Source organism: Sus scrofa, chromosome 15, assembly GCF_054392235.1.
Source record: "Sus scrofa isolate SSC_HxYL_T2T_F1_AM1 chromosome 15, Sscrofa_HxYL_maternal_Yorkshire_Landrace_v2.0, whole genome shotgun sequence".
NCBI lineage: Eukaryota > Metazoa > Chordata > Mammalia > Artiodactyla > Suidae > Sus > Sus scrofa.
In genome coordinates, this window is record NC_139397.1 from 145,583,469 (window position 1) to 145,598,796 (window position 15,328).

The 15,328-nt window shown below is 43.7% G+C and overlaps 1 protein-coding gene across 7 annotated transcripts in view; it reads left to right on the plus strand.

Moving 5' to 3' along the window:
• Nucleotides 1-15,328, plus strand: part of SP140 (SP140 nuclear body protein) — a 65,613-nt gene that overhangs the window by 19,391 nt on the left and 30,894 nt on the right. For all 7 annotated transcript variants that reach the window (XM_021075642.2, XM_005657576.4, XM_003133706.5 and 4 more), the window contains 4 exons: nt 7,660-7,740; nt 9,994-10,077; nt 11,959-12,042; nt 12,740-12,820. In XM_021075642.2, coding sequence (XP_020931301.2) covers nt 7,660-7,740; nt 9,994-10,077; nt 11,959-12,042; nt 12,740-12,820 — 330 coding nt within the window. The remainder of the gene's footprint in view (nt 1-7,659; nt 7,741-9,993; nt 10,078-11,958; nt 12,043-12,739; nt 12,821-15,328) is intronic.

The following is a 15,328-nucleotide window of genomic DNA, read 5'->3' on the forward strand; positions in this document are numbered from 1 at the left end:
GGAGGAAGGAGCACATCAGGACATTGTTGGTTTGTGGTAAGAACACTGGATATAAGCAACTTTGGGCACAAGTGTTGGCTTGTGCCACCACATTAGCTGTGAGTTTTCAGATTAAATTGTCCTTAACTGTCAGAGTGGCACTTGTATAGTACTCAGATTGCAATAACCCTCTCCCTGAATATTTCAATGGTTTTTTTTTTTTTTTTTTTTTTTTGCTTTTTTTAGGGCTGCACTCACGGCACATGGAGGTACCCTGGCTAGAGGTCTAATCAAAGCTACAGCTGCCAGCCTACACCACAGCCACAGCAACGCTGGATCCAAGCCATGTCTGCAACCTACACCACAGCTCATGGCAATGCTGGATCCTTAACCCACTGAGCAAGGCCAGAGATCAAACCAGCAACCTCATGGTTCCTAGCTGGATTCGTTTCTGCTGCGCCATGATGGGAACTCCTCCAGTGGTTCTTAAGATCAAATCTCCACTCTCTACTATCTTCAGAGTACACTTACCCATGGACCTGAAGACCACGATCTATGAGATACCTGTCCTTGGCACTTCAGAACTGAAAGTAGCATCTTCATTGCTCAAGCTAGATCTAACTTCTCTTCTGCACTCATGTCTCAGTGATGGATCACTATTGTCTCATTGTTTTGAAAGTTGGAGCCCTAGGAGTCATCAGGACCCCTCTTACCCCCAAACGCATGCCTGCTATATCCAACATAATCATTTCTCTTCCAGAATATCCTTCTGGCACATCTCCAATCCAGATCACTAATCCAGGTCTCTGTTACGGTTCTCAAAGCAACAGTTCTGTTCATGACCCTCCTCTAACCTTGCTCCAATCAAATGTGTTATTTGCATTTCAGCTGGATGGGACATTTGAAAATGAAAATGAAATTGTGTTATGTTCCTTTATACCTTCTGAATACACTAAAGATTAAATAAATATATCTCTGAGTGCCACCTAAGGTCACATGTGATGAACCCTGGCCTGTTTTCCCAGCCTTATCACCTGCCTCCTACAATATTAATTCAAGACAGGATAAAGTTTTCCCCGCAATAATTTAATTTAATTTGTTTTGTTGTTGTCGTCTTTTTGCCTTTTCTAGGGCCGCTTCTGCGGCATATGGAGGTTCCCAGGCTAGGGGTTGAATCGGAGCTGTAGCCGCCGGCCTACGCCAGAGCCACAGCAGCGCGGGATCTGAGCCGTGTCTGTGACCTACACCAGAGCTCATGGCAACGCCATATCCTTAACCCACTGAATGAGGCCAGGGATTGAATCCAAGTCCTCATAGATGCTAGTCGGGTTTGTTAACCACTGAGCCATGACAGGAACTCCTCTTTTTCTTTTTCTTGTCTTTTTTTTTTTTTTTTAATGTGAATCTATTCTGGGTTCTCAATCCTTGTGTGTTTTTTTTTTAATTTTATAATGATTTTTATTTTTTCCATTGTAGCTGGTTTACAGTGTTCTGTCAATTTTCTACTGTACAGCAAAGTGACCCAGTTACACATACATGTATACAATTCTTTTTTCTCACATTATCATGCTCCATCACAAGTAACTATATATAGTCCCAGTGCTACACAGCAGGATCTCATTGCTTATCCATTCCAAAGGCAATAGATTGCATCTATTAACCCCAAGCTCCCAGTCCATCCCACTCCCTCTGCCTCCCCCTTGGCAACCACAAGTCTGTTCCCCATGTCCATGATTTTCTTTTCTGTGGAAAGATTCATTTGTGCCATATATCAGATTCCAGATATGAGTGATATCATATGGTATTTGTCTTTGTCTTTCTGACTTAGTATGAGAATCTCTAGTTCCATCCATGTTGCTGCAAGTGGTATTATTCTGTTCTTTTTTTATGGCTGAGTAGTATTCCATTGTGTATATATACCACATCTTCCTAATCCAGTCGCCTGTCGATGGACATTTGGGTTGTTTCCATGTCTTGGCTATTGTGAAAAGTGCTGCAATGAACATGCGGGTGCATGTGTCTCTTTTAAGTAGAGTTTTGTCCAGATATATGCCCAAGAGTGGGATTGCTGGGTCATATGGTAGTTCTATGTATAGATTTCTAAGGTACCTCCAAACTGTTCTCCACAGTGGTTATACCAGTTTACATTCCCACCAGCAGTGCAGGAGGGTTCCCTTTTCTCTACACCCCCTCCAGCACTTGTTATTTGTGGACTTATTAATGATGGCCATTCTGACTGGTGTGAGGTGATAGCTCATGGTAGTTTTGATTTGCATCTCTCTAATAATAAGGGATGTTGAGCATTTTTTCATGTGTTTGCTGGCCATCTGTGTATCTTCCTTGCAGAAATGTCTATTCAGGTCTTTTGCCCATTTTTTCCATTGGGTGATTGGCTTTTTTGCTGTTGAGTTGTATAAGTTGCTTATATATTCCAGAGATGAAGCCCTTGTCGGTTGCATCATTTGAAACTATTTTCTCCCATTCTGTAAGTTGTCTTTTTGTGTTCTTTTTGGTTTCCTCTGTTGTGCAAAAGCTTTTTGTTTGATTAGGTCCCATTGGTTTATTTTTGCTCTTATTTCTGTTGCTTTGGGAGACTGACCTGAGAAAATATTCAGAAGGTTGATGTCAGAGAGTGTTTTGCCTATGTTCTCTTCTAGGAGTTTGATGGTGTCTTGTCTTACATTTAAGTTTTTTGAGCCATTTTGAGTTTATTATTGTGCATGGTGTGAGGGTGTGTTCTAATTTCATTGCTTTGGATGCAGCTGTCCAGGTTTCCCAGCAATGCTTGCTGAATAGACTTTTGCTATGAGGCCACCATCACACTAATTCCAAAACCAGACAAAGATACCACCAAAAAAGAAAACTATCGGCCAATATCTTTGATGAATATAGATGCAAAATTCCTCAACAAAATCTTAGCCAACCGAATCCAACAACATATAAAAAAGATCATACATCATGACCAGGTAGGGTTCATCCCAGGTTCACAAGGATGGTTCAACATATGCAAATCAATTAATGTCATACACCACATTAACAAAAGAAAAGTCAAAAACCATATGATTGTCTCAATAGATGCAGAAAAGGCATTTGACAAAGTCCAACATCCATTCATGATCAAAACTCTCACCAAAGTGGGTATAGAGGGAACATTCCTAAACATCATCAAAGCCATTTATGACAAACCCACAGCAAATATAATACTCAATGGGGAAAAACTGAAAGCCTTCTCACTCAAATCTAGAACAAGACGGGGACGGATGCCCACTCTCACCACAGCTATTCAACATAGTTTTAGAAGTCCTAGCCACAGCAATTAGGCAAACAAAAGAAATAAAAGGCACTCATATAGGAAGAGAAGAGATAAAACTGTCACTGTATGCAGACGACATGATAGTATACATAGAAAACCCTAAGGACTCAACCCAAAAACTCCTTGAACTGATTAATAAATTCAGCAAAGTAGCAGGATATAAGGTTAACATTCAGAAGTCAGTAGCATTTCTGTATACCAACAATGAAATGTTAGAAAAGGAATACAAAAATATAATCCCTTTAAAATTGCACCTCAAAAAATCAAATACCTCGGAATACACCTGACCAAGGAGGTAAAGGACTTATATGCTAAGAACTAAAACTTTAATTGAAGAAATTAAAGAAGATGTAAAGAAATGGAAAGATATTCCATGTTCATGGATTGGAAAAATCAATATTGTAAAAATGGCCATGTTACCCAAAGCAATCTACAGATTCAATGCAATCCCTATCAAATTACCCATGACATTTTTCACAGAACTAGAACAAACAATCCCAAAATTTATATGGAACCACAAAAGACCAATCCTGAGAAACAAAAACCAAGCAAGGGGCATAACTCTCCCAGACTTCAAGAAATATTACAAAGCCACAGTCATCAAAACAGTGTGGTACTGATATCAAAACAGACAGACAGACCAATGGAACAGAGTAGAGAACCCGGAAATAAACCCTGACACCTATGGTCACTTAATCTTTGACAAGGGAGGCAAGACCATAAAATGGGAAAAAGAAAGTCTATTCAGCAATGCTTCCTGTAGATTTGGAAAATTTTCAGACATAATTTCTTCAAATATATTTTCAAACCCTTTTTGTTTGTCTTCTCTTTCTGCAGTTCCTATTGGCCCGCTTTATATTATCCCATAGATCTCTTATATTGCTTTCATGGTTTTCATTTGGTTTTCTGTCTACTGTCCTGATTGAGTGATTTCCATTATTCTCTCTTCCAAGTCACTAATTTGTTCCTCTGCATTATTCATTCTGCTCTTTAGTGCCTTTAGCTCAGTTTGTGTCTCTACAAATGAATTTTCTATTTTTTCTATGTTCCTCCTTATATTTTCTATTTCCTTTCTAAGGGAATCTGCATTATTGTTCATATCTGCTCTTAATTCCTTGATATTCAGCTTTAATTCCTTTAGTATTTTCACTACCTCCCTTTTGAACTCAGTGTCTATCAGACTGCAGAGGTCTGTTTCATTGTTTGCTGCTTTGGGTGAATTCTCCTGTTCTTTTAACTGGGGATCGTTCCTGAGCTTCTGCATCTTACTTGTGTTTTTCTTTTTCTGTGAGTTTAGGGAAGCCAAACTATAGTCTTGGAGGGCTATTTCTAAGCAAGAGCACCCCTTTGTGTTTTGTGGGGATTATTACTTATTTTTGGCATGGGAGTTTGAATATTTGCTGTCTTTGTCTTTGGTGTGAGCAGGCTGTTATATCTAGGGTGCTGAGTGTATTTCCAGGGAGAAGGAGGCAACAGGTATGGCTAGTAGTCAGTACCTGGTTTCTGGGCTCATTCCTGCAACAGGACCTGCAGGAATGTGGTGCAGGCTACTTCTAGTTGCAGGGCCCTGGGAACTGGTAATGAGCCTCGGCAGATTTACAAGGTGCCCAGAGCATTTGGCAGCAGCATGATGTGTGAGTTCCCAGGGTAGTGTTCGATTGCGATGCTCTCCTCTGAGGTGATTGGAGCCACAAGTGGTGCCTGTTCAGGGACTCCTAGTGGTAGCAGGCCACGCCCACCTCTGGAGTCAGCGATAATTACAGTGGTTTGCCCCCTCCACCTGCAGACCATGCAAGAAGCACCATGTCTCACTTAGTCCACATAGGAGGTGCTGCACAGTCTGCTCCTAGTTGCAGGATCCTGGGAAGTGACAGAGATCAAGCCTGTGGGCACTGCCCAGAGGGTTTGGCACTGGCAGCAACAGGGCCGGTATGCTCCCAGGGGTGTGACAGCAACAACAGGTGGTGTTCTGTCACAATGCCCTCCTTTGTGGTGCCCTCTGAGGTGGTTGGGGCTGCAAGTGGCTTTTGTTCCGGTATCCCCAGTGGTGGTGGGCCACACCCACCTCTGGAGTCAGAGATAACTGCAGTGGTTTGCCCCCGCCACTTGCAGACCACGCAAAAAGCACCCTGTCCCACTTAGCCCATGAAGGAGGTGCCACACCAGCTGCTCCTAATTGTAGGGTTTGGGGAAGGGACAGTGATCAAGCACCTAGGCGCTGCCCAGAGCATCAGGCAGTCGCAGCTGCAGGAAGGGTGTGTTCCCAGGGTGGTGAGATCAACAACGTGTGGTGTTTGGTTGCCGTGCCTTTTTTTTTTTTTTTTTTTTTTTTTTTTAAGCCAACTCCTGAGATGACTGGGGCCACAGGTGGAGCCCACTCACAGGCCCCCAGTGGTGGCAGGCCACACCTCCCTCTGGCCTCCGAGACGACCACCGAGGTCCAACCCTGCTGCCTATAGATCACACAAGAGGCACCACATCACACTTAGCCCCCTGCTGCCCTTAGCCTACACAAGAGGTTCCTGGCCACCTGTAGCCTGCACAAGAAGCACCCAGTCTCCCGTAGCCAGAGCAAGTGGCTTCTTACCACCTGTAGCCTGCGCCAGAGACACCCAGCCCTCTGAGAGCCCGCGTGTGTGTGCACAGGGAGATTCCTATGGCGGTCTGCCCCCTCCTCCTCTTGCCCTCCCCAACAATGGTGCCTTGACTCTCCTGCAGGCCCAGACCTTCTCCTTGGTTCCCTCCACTGTGGTGTTCCATTCCCCAGTCCATAGCACACTGCTCCCCCACCCATGGCACAGTGCTCCTTAGCCCCTTAGGCTGTCCCCACACAGCCAACCCCAGTCCTCTCCCTGGGACTGACCTCCAGAACCTGAGTCTCAGCCCCCAGCCCCCACCTGAGCATCTCAGGCTGTGCTGTCTGGGCCAGTGGCTGAGATGATCTGTGTGGCTCTCACTCTACTCTGCCCTCCTCGGTCCAGCTGCTGTGCTTTTCTTGGCAACTTTGAGGTCCCTCCTTCTCCGCTGATCTCCCCGTTGGTTAGGTGGCTTCCCAGGGTTATGGGTTTCTTTTCCTCTTCACAGCTCCCTCTCAGGAATGCTAGTCCTGTCCTGATTCCTTTTCTCTCTTTCTCTCTTTTTCTTTTGTCCTACCCAGTTATGTCAGGAGTTTCTTGCCTAGAGTTCCCGTCATGGCTCAGAGGTAAATGAACCCGACCAGTATACATGAAGATGTGAGTTCAATCCCTGGCCTTGCTCAGTGGGTTAAGGATCTGGTGTTGCCATGAGCAGTAGTGTAGGTCACAGACACAGCTCAGATCCTGCGTTGCTGTAGCTGTGGCGTAGGCTGGTGGCTGTAACTCCAATTGGTCCCCTAGCCTGGAAACCTCCATATGCCATGGGTGTGGCCCTAAAAAGACAAAAAAAAAAAAAAAAAGAGTTTCCTGCCCTCTTTGGAGGTTTAAGTTCTTCCTCCAGTATTCAATAGATGTTCTGTGTGAGTTGTTTTACATGTAGATGTGGTTTTTTGATGAGTTTGTGGGAGAAGGTAAGCGTGACGTCTTACTCCTCCTCCTTCTTGATCCGTCTTTCTCCAAATCTGTTTCAGATCTGAACTTTTCATATACTTTCTGCCTCGTTCAGTGTGGTTTTCACATTCCACTCCCCTCCACTTTACCTCCTCACTCTAGTCAAATCCTATTTAAAATGTAGTATCTCACTATGTTATATATAGCAGTGTGTATGTCAAGCTCCAAAATAGATAGATAATAAGGACCTATGGTTTAGCACAGGGTGATTTGCTCGATACTGTGTAATAACCTATATGGGCAAAGAATCTGAAAAGGAAGCGATATATGTATATGTATAACAGATTTACTTTGCCACACACCTGCAGCTAACACAACTTTCTGGGTCAGCTATACTCCCTCAGGGTGGGGGTGGGTGGCTTTCTTTAGAGAAATCTAGAAAGAACAAGTTGAGAGACAAAGGCTAGAAGAGAAGGAGCAGCATCAGAGAAACAAGGGGAAAAGTTGCAGGAACAGAAGAGAAACACACCAAGAGAAAAAGAAACTCCAAGAGGCATCAGCAGAAGGAAACAGAGGCAGAGATGAATAAAATAAGCGGACTCAAATGGGAAAGGAAGTAGACAATGTGGTATAAGCAAAGGAAGATATTCCTGTGATGGGTGCATTTCTCAGCCTCTAGTGAGAGGTGCTGAAGCAAAGCTAAGCATTAAGTCAGGTTTTGGGGGGTGCTCAGGACCATTCCAGTTTCTCAGGATTTCTTGGTTTTCTTGGAGTTTTCTTGCTGTGATTCCTTCTTGGTCATAAACCGAGATGTCTATGAGATTGCATTCTTTTCTGCAGGGGTCAGCAATGCCCTGTTGGAGACCAGTGCTGGAGAACAGACCCTGGAAACCTTGAGATCCCCACAAAGATATTGGCCAGGTACGGAAGTGAGGAATTGCCAGCTGAGGGTGTCAGGTAGCTGAACTCACAGCTGGTGTTCTTGATGCCTTTTCCTCTGAGCATGCTCCACAGTCAAAAGATCCGGTGTGTCCTGGAATCCCAAGTCCATAATGATGTAAATAACATAATAATAACATAAATGTTCCTAAGTGCGTTCTAGCAGCCACGTGCTGGAGAAAGGTGAACTTTCACACCTGTTAATAGTACAGACTTGAGTTTACACCCACCCATCCTTTTTCTTCTCTAGAGAAGAAAAGTATTATTATTTTTTATTTTTAAGACTTTTTTTTAATTTTATTTTTTTAAGGCTGCACCGGCAGCATATAGAAGTCTCCAGGCCAGGGAATGAATCCAAACCATAGCTGTGACCTATGCCACAGCAGACATCAAACCTGCATCTCTGCAGCGACCTAAGCCACTGCAGCTGGATTCTTAACCCACTGCACCATGGCAGGAACTCCTATTATTGTTTGTTTATCATGCCGTTATTTTGTGCCCAACTTTGGAAAATCCTGAAAAGAAACATGGTCCTTCATATCAATTGCTCTCAAATATAAATTTCAATTTTCATCAACTATTATTTATTATGTTACTATGATTTTCAAAGAATTTTGGTAAACAAGATGTCATATTTATCTCCATGAAGTTATGGGTATAAAGCATAAAACTGTTATGCATTCCTATGTTATAGATAAAGAAACAGAAGCACTGAAGTATGTAAGGTCTTTTACCAGGTCAAAGCAGTGAAACAATTGAGGACAGAAGCATCCTTTTTTTTTTTTTTTTTGAAAGTTTTATTGAAGTATATTTCATTTACAAGGCTGTCATAATCTTTGACGTACAACAAAGTGACCCAAAGTCATACATATATATGTATCCATTCTCTCCCATATTCTTTTCCCACATAGATTATCACAGAATACTGGGTGGAGGTCTCTGCTACACAGAAGATCCCCTTTGGCCAATTGTTACACCTACCTTAGTGAGCATATGCCAGTCCCAAACCCGCAGTCCCTCCCTCCCACCAGAACCAGCATCCTTGATGACTCATGTGGTGACTGTGGGGCTGTCAGTTGGGCAGAGTTGAAACGGGAGACCCCAGGAGGCCCTTAGGTATCATCAGGGGAGTGGATCAGAGCCTGTGCAAGAAGATTCTCATCCAACAAATATATTTCAGTGGTGAGAGCAGGGGAAAGGAGAAAGAGATGACAGGACCGGGGCATGCCATGAGAGATGAAGAGACCTAGAAAGAAAAACCAAGCCACTAACAGGAGCGATAAGGTGCACCGAAGGGCAATGAAGATAGAAAAGATGGGGGGGAAGCCCAGAGAACCAAGGAGACGTGTGTCCGCCACGCCACCGCACAGAGAGGACAGTGTGCGGGGGCAGAAAAATGAGGATAAAAGTGATGGAGGGATAACAAGAAGGAGAAGAGGCAGAGCAAGACCCATGGGTCGTAGGTGAGGTCCAGGGAGCCACAGCCTCTTTTTCTCAAAAAGAAGCTCACCTGAGCTCTGATCTCCAGAATTCAGCACAAGCACCCCTAGGTCTGTTCCCTTATCATCATGTCTGGTCATTTCTGTGCTTCCCTTCAGTTTTCGGTGAGCACAGCACTCTTCGAAGGATGAACAAAGACAATTCTGAAGAGATGCTCAAACTGCATCCAGATAATGGGGGAGCTAATTATGATTTGTGACCAATTATCTCATTAAATTTGTGTGTCTGTAGACAAGGGACACTTTCTTTCCTTCCTCCAAGCCCAAACAAACATTTCTACTCAGCCTCTGGTTACTTTTTTCAGGTGTGTGGGAGGCAAGGGGAAAGAGGGGCTGAGGGCTTCTGGGCAGAGAATTTAAAGACACAGAATAATGAAAATGCTGCAGACCGGCACCAAGTGGAGTTGCCTAAGTATGCCAAATTTTATCTAAAAGTATGTGGAATCTAAATACTATTGGGTTGGCGTTTGGAAGGAGAGTGATCATTTTGAACTTACTTCCCAGGATTGCATACAATTAGTGAAATACTATGTACCGGAGAGATGAGGAGGAAGTGAGGTAAAAGAATAAATAGGGAGATAGTGGAGCAAAGGGATAAAGAACATCGCAGAGGAGAAAAAAGACAGAAATGGTGCACGTCGGGGAGAGCAAAGAGATCCACATCTTCACGGTGCAGGTGCAGTCGTGTGGAAACAGAGCTCAAGTCTCTGTCTTACGTTCCTGTTTCTCTCTTTAGTGTCCTGCAACCCCGCAGCTCTACCACGTGGTAAAAGAGGAAAATCAGAAGAAACGCTCGGGTGGCTCCCTTATAATAAAGAAGGTAATTAGAATTTAAATGACCTATTATCCAGTTAAAGCTCGATTTTCCTGTCAACATAGAGGTCCCCAGTTCTAGAAAGCAACAGGATGAGAGACAAAGAGAAAAGACAAAGCTCAGTGTCGGGGAAGGAAGAGGGAGAAAACAGACAGGGGAAAAGAAACAGACCTTTTCTCGCAGATTCCAACAGCGAGATACTGAGGTAAAGAAGAAGCAGAGGGGTGTGGAAAGGGTGAGAATGAGAAAGAGAAGAAGGAGGGGGGGACAAGGTGAGCGGTTTCTCATTGTCTCCATCAGACTACCGGATGGCGCAAGCCCCCTTCTTACCGTCACAAAACCTCAAGACACAAGAGTTCACACTGTTGTAACCTCTATTTTATGGTTGGGGAAATGAGGCAGAGAAAGGCAGAAAAGGAAGGGTGGGCACCAGCATCCTGGGTGTGTCCCTGAAGGTGACTCTTGTGTGAAGCCAGGTGGCAGTCAGGGTGGGGCCATGTGGTTGGAAAAGGAAGAGGAAGCTCAAGGAGTTCTGCAGGTTTCCGAGGGAGGGAGCAGGGTCACGGAGAAGAGTGTTTTTCTTTCTTTCTTTCTTTCATTTAAAAATTTTATTGGCATAGAATCGACTTACAAATCTGTGTTAATTAAACAGCAAAGTAGCTCAGTTAAACACATGAATATATCCGTTCCTTTTCAGATTCTTTTCCTAGGTAGGTTATTACACAGTATTGAGTGAACTTCTCTCTGCTGTACAATAAGCCCGTGTTACTCATGTATTTTATATACAGTAGTGTGTATATATCAATCCCAACTCCCTAATTTATCCCCCCCTGCCACATTTCCCTTTTGCGTAAACATAACTTCGATTTCGAAATCTTTGAGTCTGCCTTGGTTTTGTAAGTTCCATTGTATCGTTTCCATTAGATTCCACCTATTGGTGATCTCATATGGTATTTGTCTTTCTCTGTATGAGTCACTTCACTTAGTGTGATAATTTCTAGGTTTATCCATGTTGCTGCAAATGGTGTTATTTTATGCTTTTTATGGCTGAGTAATATTTCATATATATATATACATATATATACATATATATAAAATGGCTGAGTAATATTTCCAATATATATATATATCTCACATCTTCTTTATCCAATCTTCTGCTGATGGACATTTGGGATGCTTCCATGTCTTAGCTATTGTAAGTAGTGCTGCAGTGAACATTGGGGTGTATGTATCTTTTTGAATTGTGGTTTTCTCTGGATAGATGCCCAGGAGTGGGATTGCTGGATCATTTAGTAGTTCTATATTTGTTTTTTTTTGGTTTTTTTTAGTTTTTTTAAGGAACCTCCATACTGTTCTTCGTGGCGATTGCACCAGCTTATGTTCCCACCAACAGTGGAGGAGGGTTCCATTTTCTCCTCACCCAAGAGAAGACTTTAATTAGGGAAAGATTAGTGTTGATGGGGAGAGATGGGAAACCACGGAGAGACAGTGCGCATAAGAATGAACCCAACCGCTTGGGTCCACTCTAGAATAAGAAAGCTAGAAAGGGTAATAGGAGAAAAGAGATACATCATTCCCGAAAATCAGACAAACAAAACCCCCCCCAAGACCTGAAAACAAGAGATGAGGAGAGAAGCCCAGAAAATCAAAGCGATGAACAGCTGCGAAACCGAGCTATGTGGAGGTGGCACTGTGGGCAAGACACTGGGAAGGAGAGAGAAGGGGAAGAGGTGCGAGCAGATGGCAAAGAAGCAGAAGGGGACTGTGTGGCCCTGGGGAGCCCCACTTGGTGCAGACATATCACTTTCCCGTCAAGCTTGGCACACATGCACTGAGGTTGGTTTCTGATCTCCCTCCATGGTCCATCATGTCCTTGTTTCTCTGCAGTGACCTGTGATTCCAAAGCTCCTCAAATAACTCACCAGGGAGAATCCAAGGAGGGGCTCAGCCTATCACCAGCAAAGGGAGTAGGTAATTATGATCTAAATTTCCATTTGCCTCAATAAATGGGGGAAAAATCTCCTTCTCTCATCTTGCCATTCTCTTCTTCATAATCGCATACATCCAAATAAAGTTGTGTCCATTTTCTGCTTGTTTGTTTGTTTGTTTGTTTTTTCAAAACTGTGAGAGACTAAGGATAGAAATGAGCCGAGTTAAGTAGGGCGAACCCCTCCCCCCCCACACGAAGAACGTAAGGAGACAGGATGAGCCAAAGGTAGGCTGGGGCCCCAAAGCAGAAGTGCCTAAGTGATTTTATTAAAAGCATGCGAAAATCCGGTTGGGACCCTGAAACACAGGAATGCGTATCAGACAGGAGCATCTTCCATCCCAGTGGTGAGTGTCCAAGTTAAAGTCGCTCCATGTGGAGAGTGGTACCCATAACATACTCAGAGTGGTGATGCTCTCCCTGGCAGCCTCAGCTACTCTCAGGTAACAGAATGCACCTCAAGTGCATGCCTTCATCGAATTCATTCATATATGTACCCAAAGAGATTTATCCCAGAACCTTCTCCATTTGGATGTCAAGAGCCGACCAAGGTGGTCTGGGGCAGGGACAGCCCCCCACCTAGGGGATACTTGAGCTTCCTGTGTCTCCTGAGTTCTTTTGTCATGATTTCCCCATGATTTGTATACTGAGAGCTCTGAGGGATTTTGTTCCTTTCTGCAGAGGACAGCAGTACCTGTTGGGAGACCTGCAACGAAGAAGAGCCCCAGGAGGCCTCAAACTCCCCACCAAGACATGGCCCAGGTAAGGAAGAAGGATTGTCAGCCCTGGGCTGCAGGGTGTCAGGTGTCTGAACTCAGAGCTGAACAGCATGACCCTTGTGAGGAGAGATGTGTTACTTCATGTTGCAGTCGATCAGAACTAAAGAAAGGCAGAGGTTTTTCCTTCACACTTTTTATGCTTCTTTACACCAAAGGCTCAATATTGTGATTTTCGCCCTCTGACACCCCTTATTTTCTGTAAAGAAATAAATATTTATTTTACTGTTCATTGATAATAATCTTATCCTGTCATAACCTTAGAGAGGCTTCAAAAGAAACATGGTCCTTGAGATCTCCTTGTCAGAAAGAAAGAGCAGTGGACTCTAAAGCCCACGTTATAGTTTTGGCTGCATATTCTTCATCAGGTTGTGGATTATACTTCACTGTTTTTAAGGTGTATTGAAGTAGAGTTGATTCACAAGGTTGTGGTCATCTCTGCTGCACCACAAAGTGATTCAGTTATACATGTACACACATCCATTGTCTTTCAGATTCTTTTCCCACACAGATTTTCACAGAATATTGGGTAGAGTTCTCTGTGCTATATAGCAGGTCCCTGTTGGCCAAATGAATCTAAAATCAGTTATGCTAATTACCTTTTGCAGTTTTCAGGGGGTGCATATGCCAATCCCAAACCCCAGCCCATCCCTCCCCCCTCCTGCACCCTTTGGTCACCATAATTTTTTCAAAGTCTGTGAGTCCGTTTCTGTTCTGGTGCTTCATTCTTTTTGAAATACTTTGGCAAATTAGATTTCCTCTCAGCACTTTAGGACTTGGCCAAGGAAACAGTTATTATCCCTTCTTACAGATAAGGAATGGAAGTGCTCAAGAAGGATGCTCATTCTTCCCCGAAATCAAAGTAGAAGGAAGGGCAGAGACCCATGTCCCGAGAATCTCATTGCAGGTGGTGGCTGTGTGAGGCTTGTAGGGGGGTCAGTGTGGCCACATGGTGGAAGTCCAAAGACTTCCAAGACCTGCAGTTTCCCGGGAACAATAGAACAGAGCCTGACTAAACCAGAGAGCCTTCTACTTCTCAAATAAAGGATGTCAGCAGGGAGGGAAAGAGGTCCAGAGAGACAGTGAGGGAAGGAATGGATGGATCCTACTATAGAGATTGGAGAGACCTGGACAAATAGAGCTGGAGAGAAGTAGCAGAAAAGAAGACATCAAGATCCTTATGGAGGAAGAAATGTAAAGATAAGAAACATCAAGGGAGCAAAGCTGACAAAATCAAAGGTGCACAATTATTCTCCTAGTGCAGAAGCAGAAGTGTTTACAGGCAGGTCTATAAATAGGAAACTGAAAAGCAGAGAGCAGAAGAATGAGGTGAATGAGGTGGAAACAGGTAGAAACAGGGTTCAGGTGTTCTCAGGTGTGGTCCTTGGAGCAGATGTCCCACTGAAACCTGAAGACGGAGTTCCTGTTGTGGCTCAGTGGGAACGAATCTGACTAGCATCCATGAGGACCTAGGTTGGATCCTGACCTCATTCAGTGGGCTAAGGATCCGGTGTTGCCATGAGCTGCGATGTAGGTTTCAGACGCTGCTTGGATCTGACGTTGCTATGGTTGTAGGCCAGCAGTTACTGCTCTGATTCAGCCCCTGACCTGGGAACCTCCATATGCTGCCAGGTCAGCCCTAAAAAGACAAAAGAAAAAAAAAAAGGGAAAAGACATCTCTTGTAGAAAGTTGCCATTTTCTAAGTACAAAAGTTAGTATCATACTGAGAGTACAAAGAGGAAATGGAAGTTCTGCCAGTGGGAAACTGTGACTTTGGACAAGCCTTGACAACTTTGTCAGGATAAGCCCATGACAAACAGCAAAGAGGCCACTACATCCAGTCCTGAGTATGAATAGCGTCTTACACGTAAGTGGAGTGCTATGCTCATCCGCCAAGCAGAGACTGGAAAAAAAAAAAGATTTATGGTCAATGACATGAAAACAGTTGAACACAGGTCATGTATTAAGCAAAATGATTACCTTTCACAAATTGATTAGATGGCAAAGTGTCCTCATGAAGGTTTTGATGAAAGACCCAGGACAAAATGTGACCACATATATTTGCACAAATTGGTTACTGTGTAATGGATCCCCATCTGTTAATCAGCTACAGCTTGTGGCAATGCTGGACCTTTAACCCACTGAGCGAGGCCAGGGATGGAACCTACATCCTCAAAGATGCTATGTTGGGTTCTTAACACACTGAGCCACAATGGGAACTCCGGATTAGCTAGCTTTAAACGTGGTTAGTGATGTAAACACTCATTGGCCAATTGGGATGAATCTAAAATCAGTTATGCTAATTACCTTTTGCAATTTCTGGAGGGTAGTTTTTTCCTGAAAGAATAAGATCTTTTAACTTTATTCTTAGGGCTAAACGTAGAAAAATAAAAGTAGAAAAAGCAGAATGAGGTGCAAAAGATGGGAAAACATGATCTCAGGTGTGATTTTTGGAGCAGATATGCTTTTTTTCCAGAAAGCATTTCATCTTAG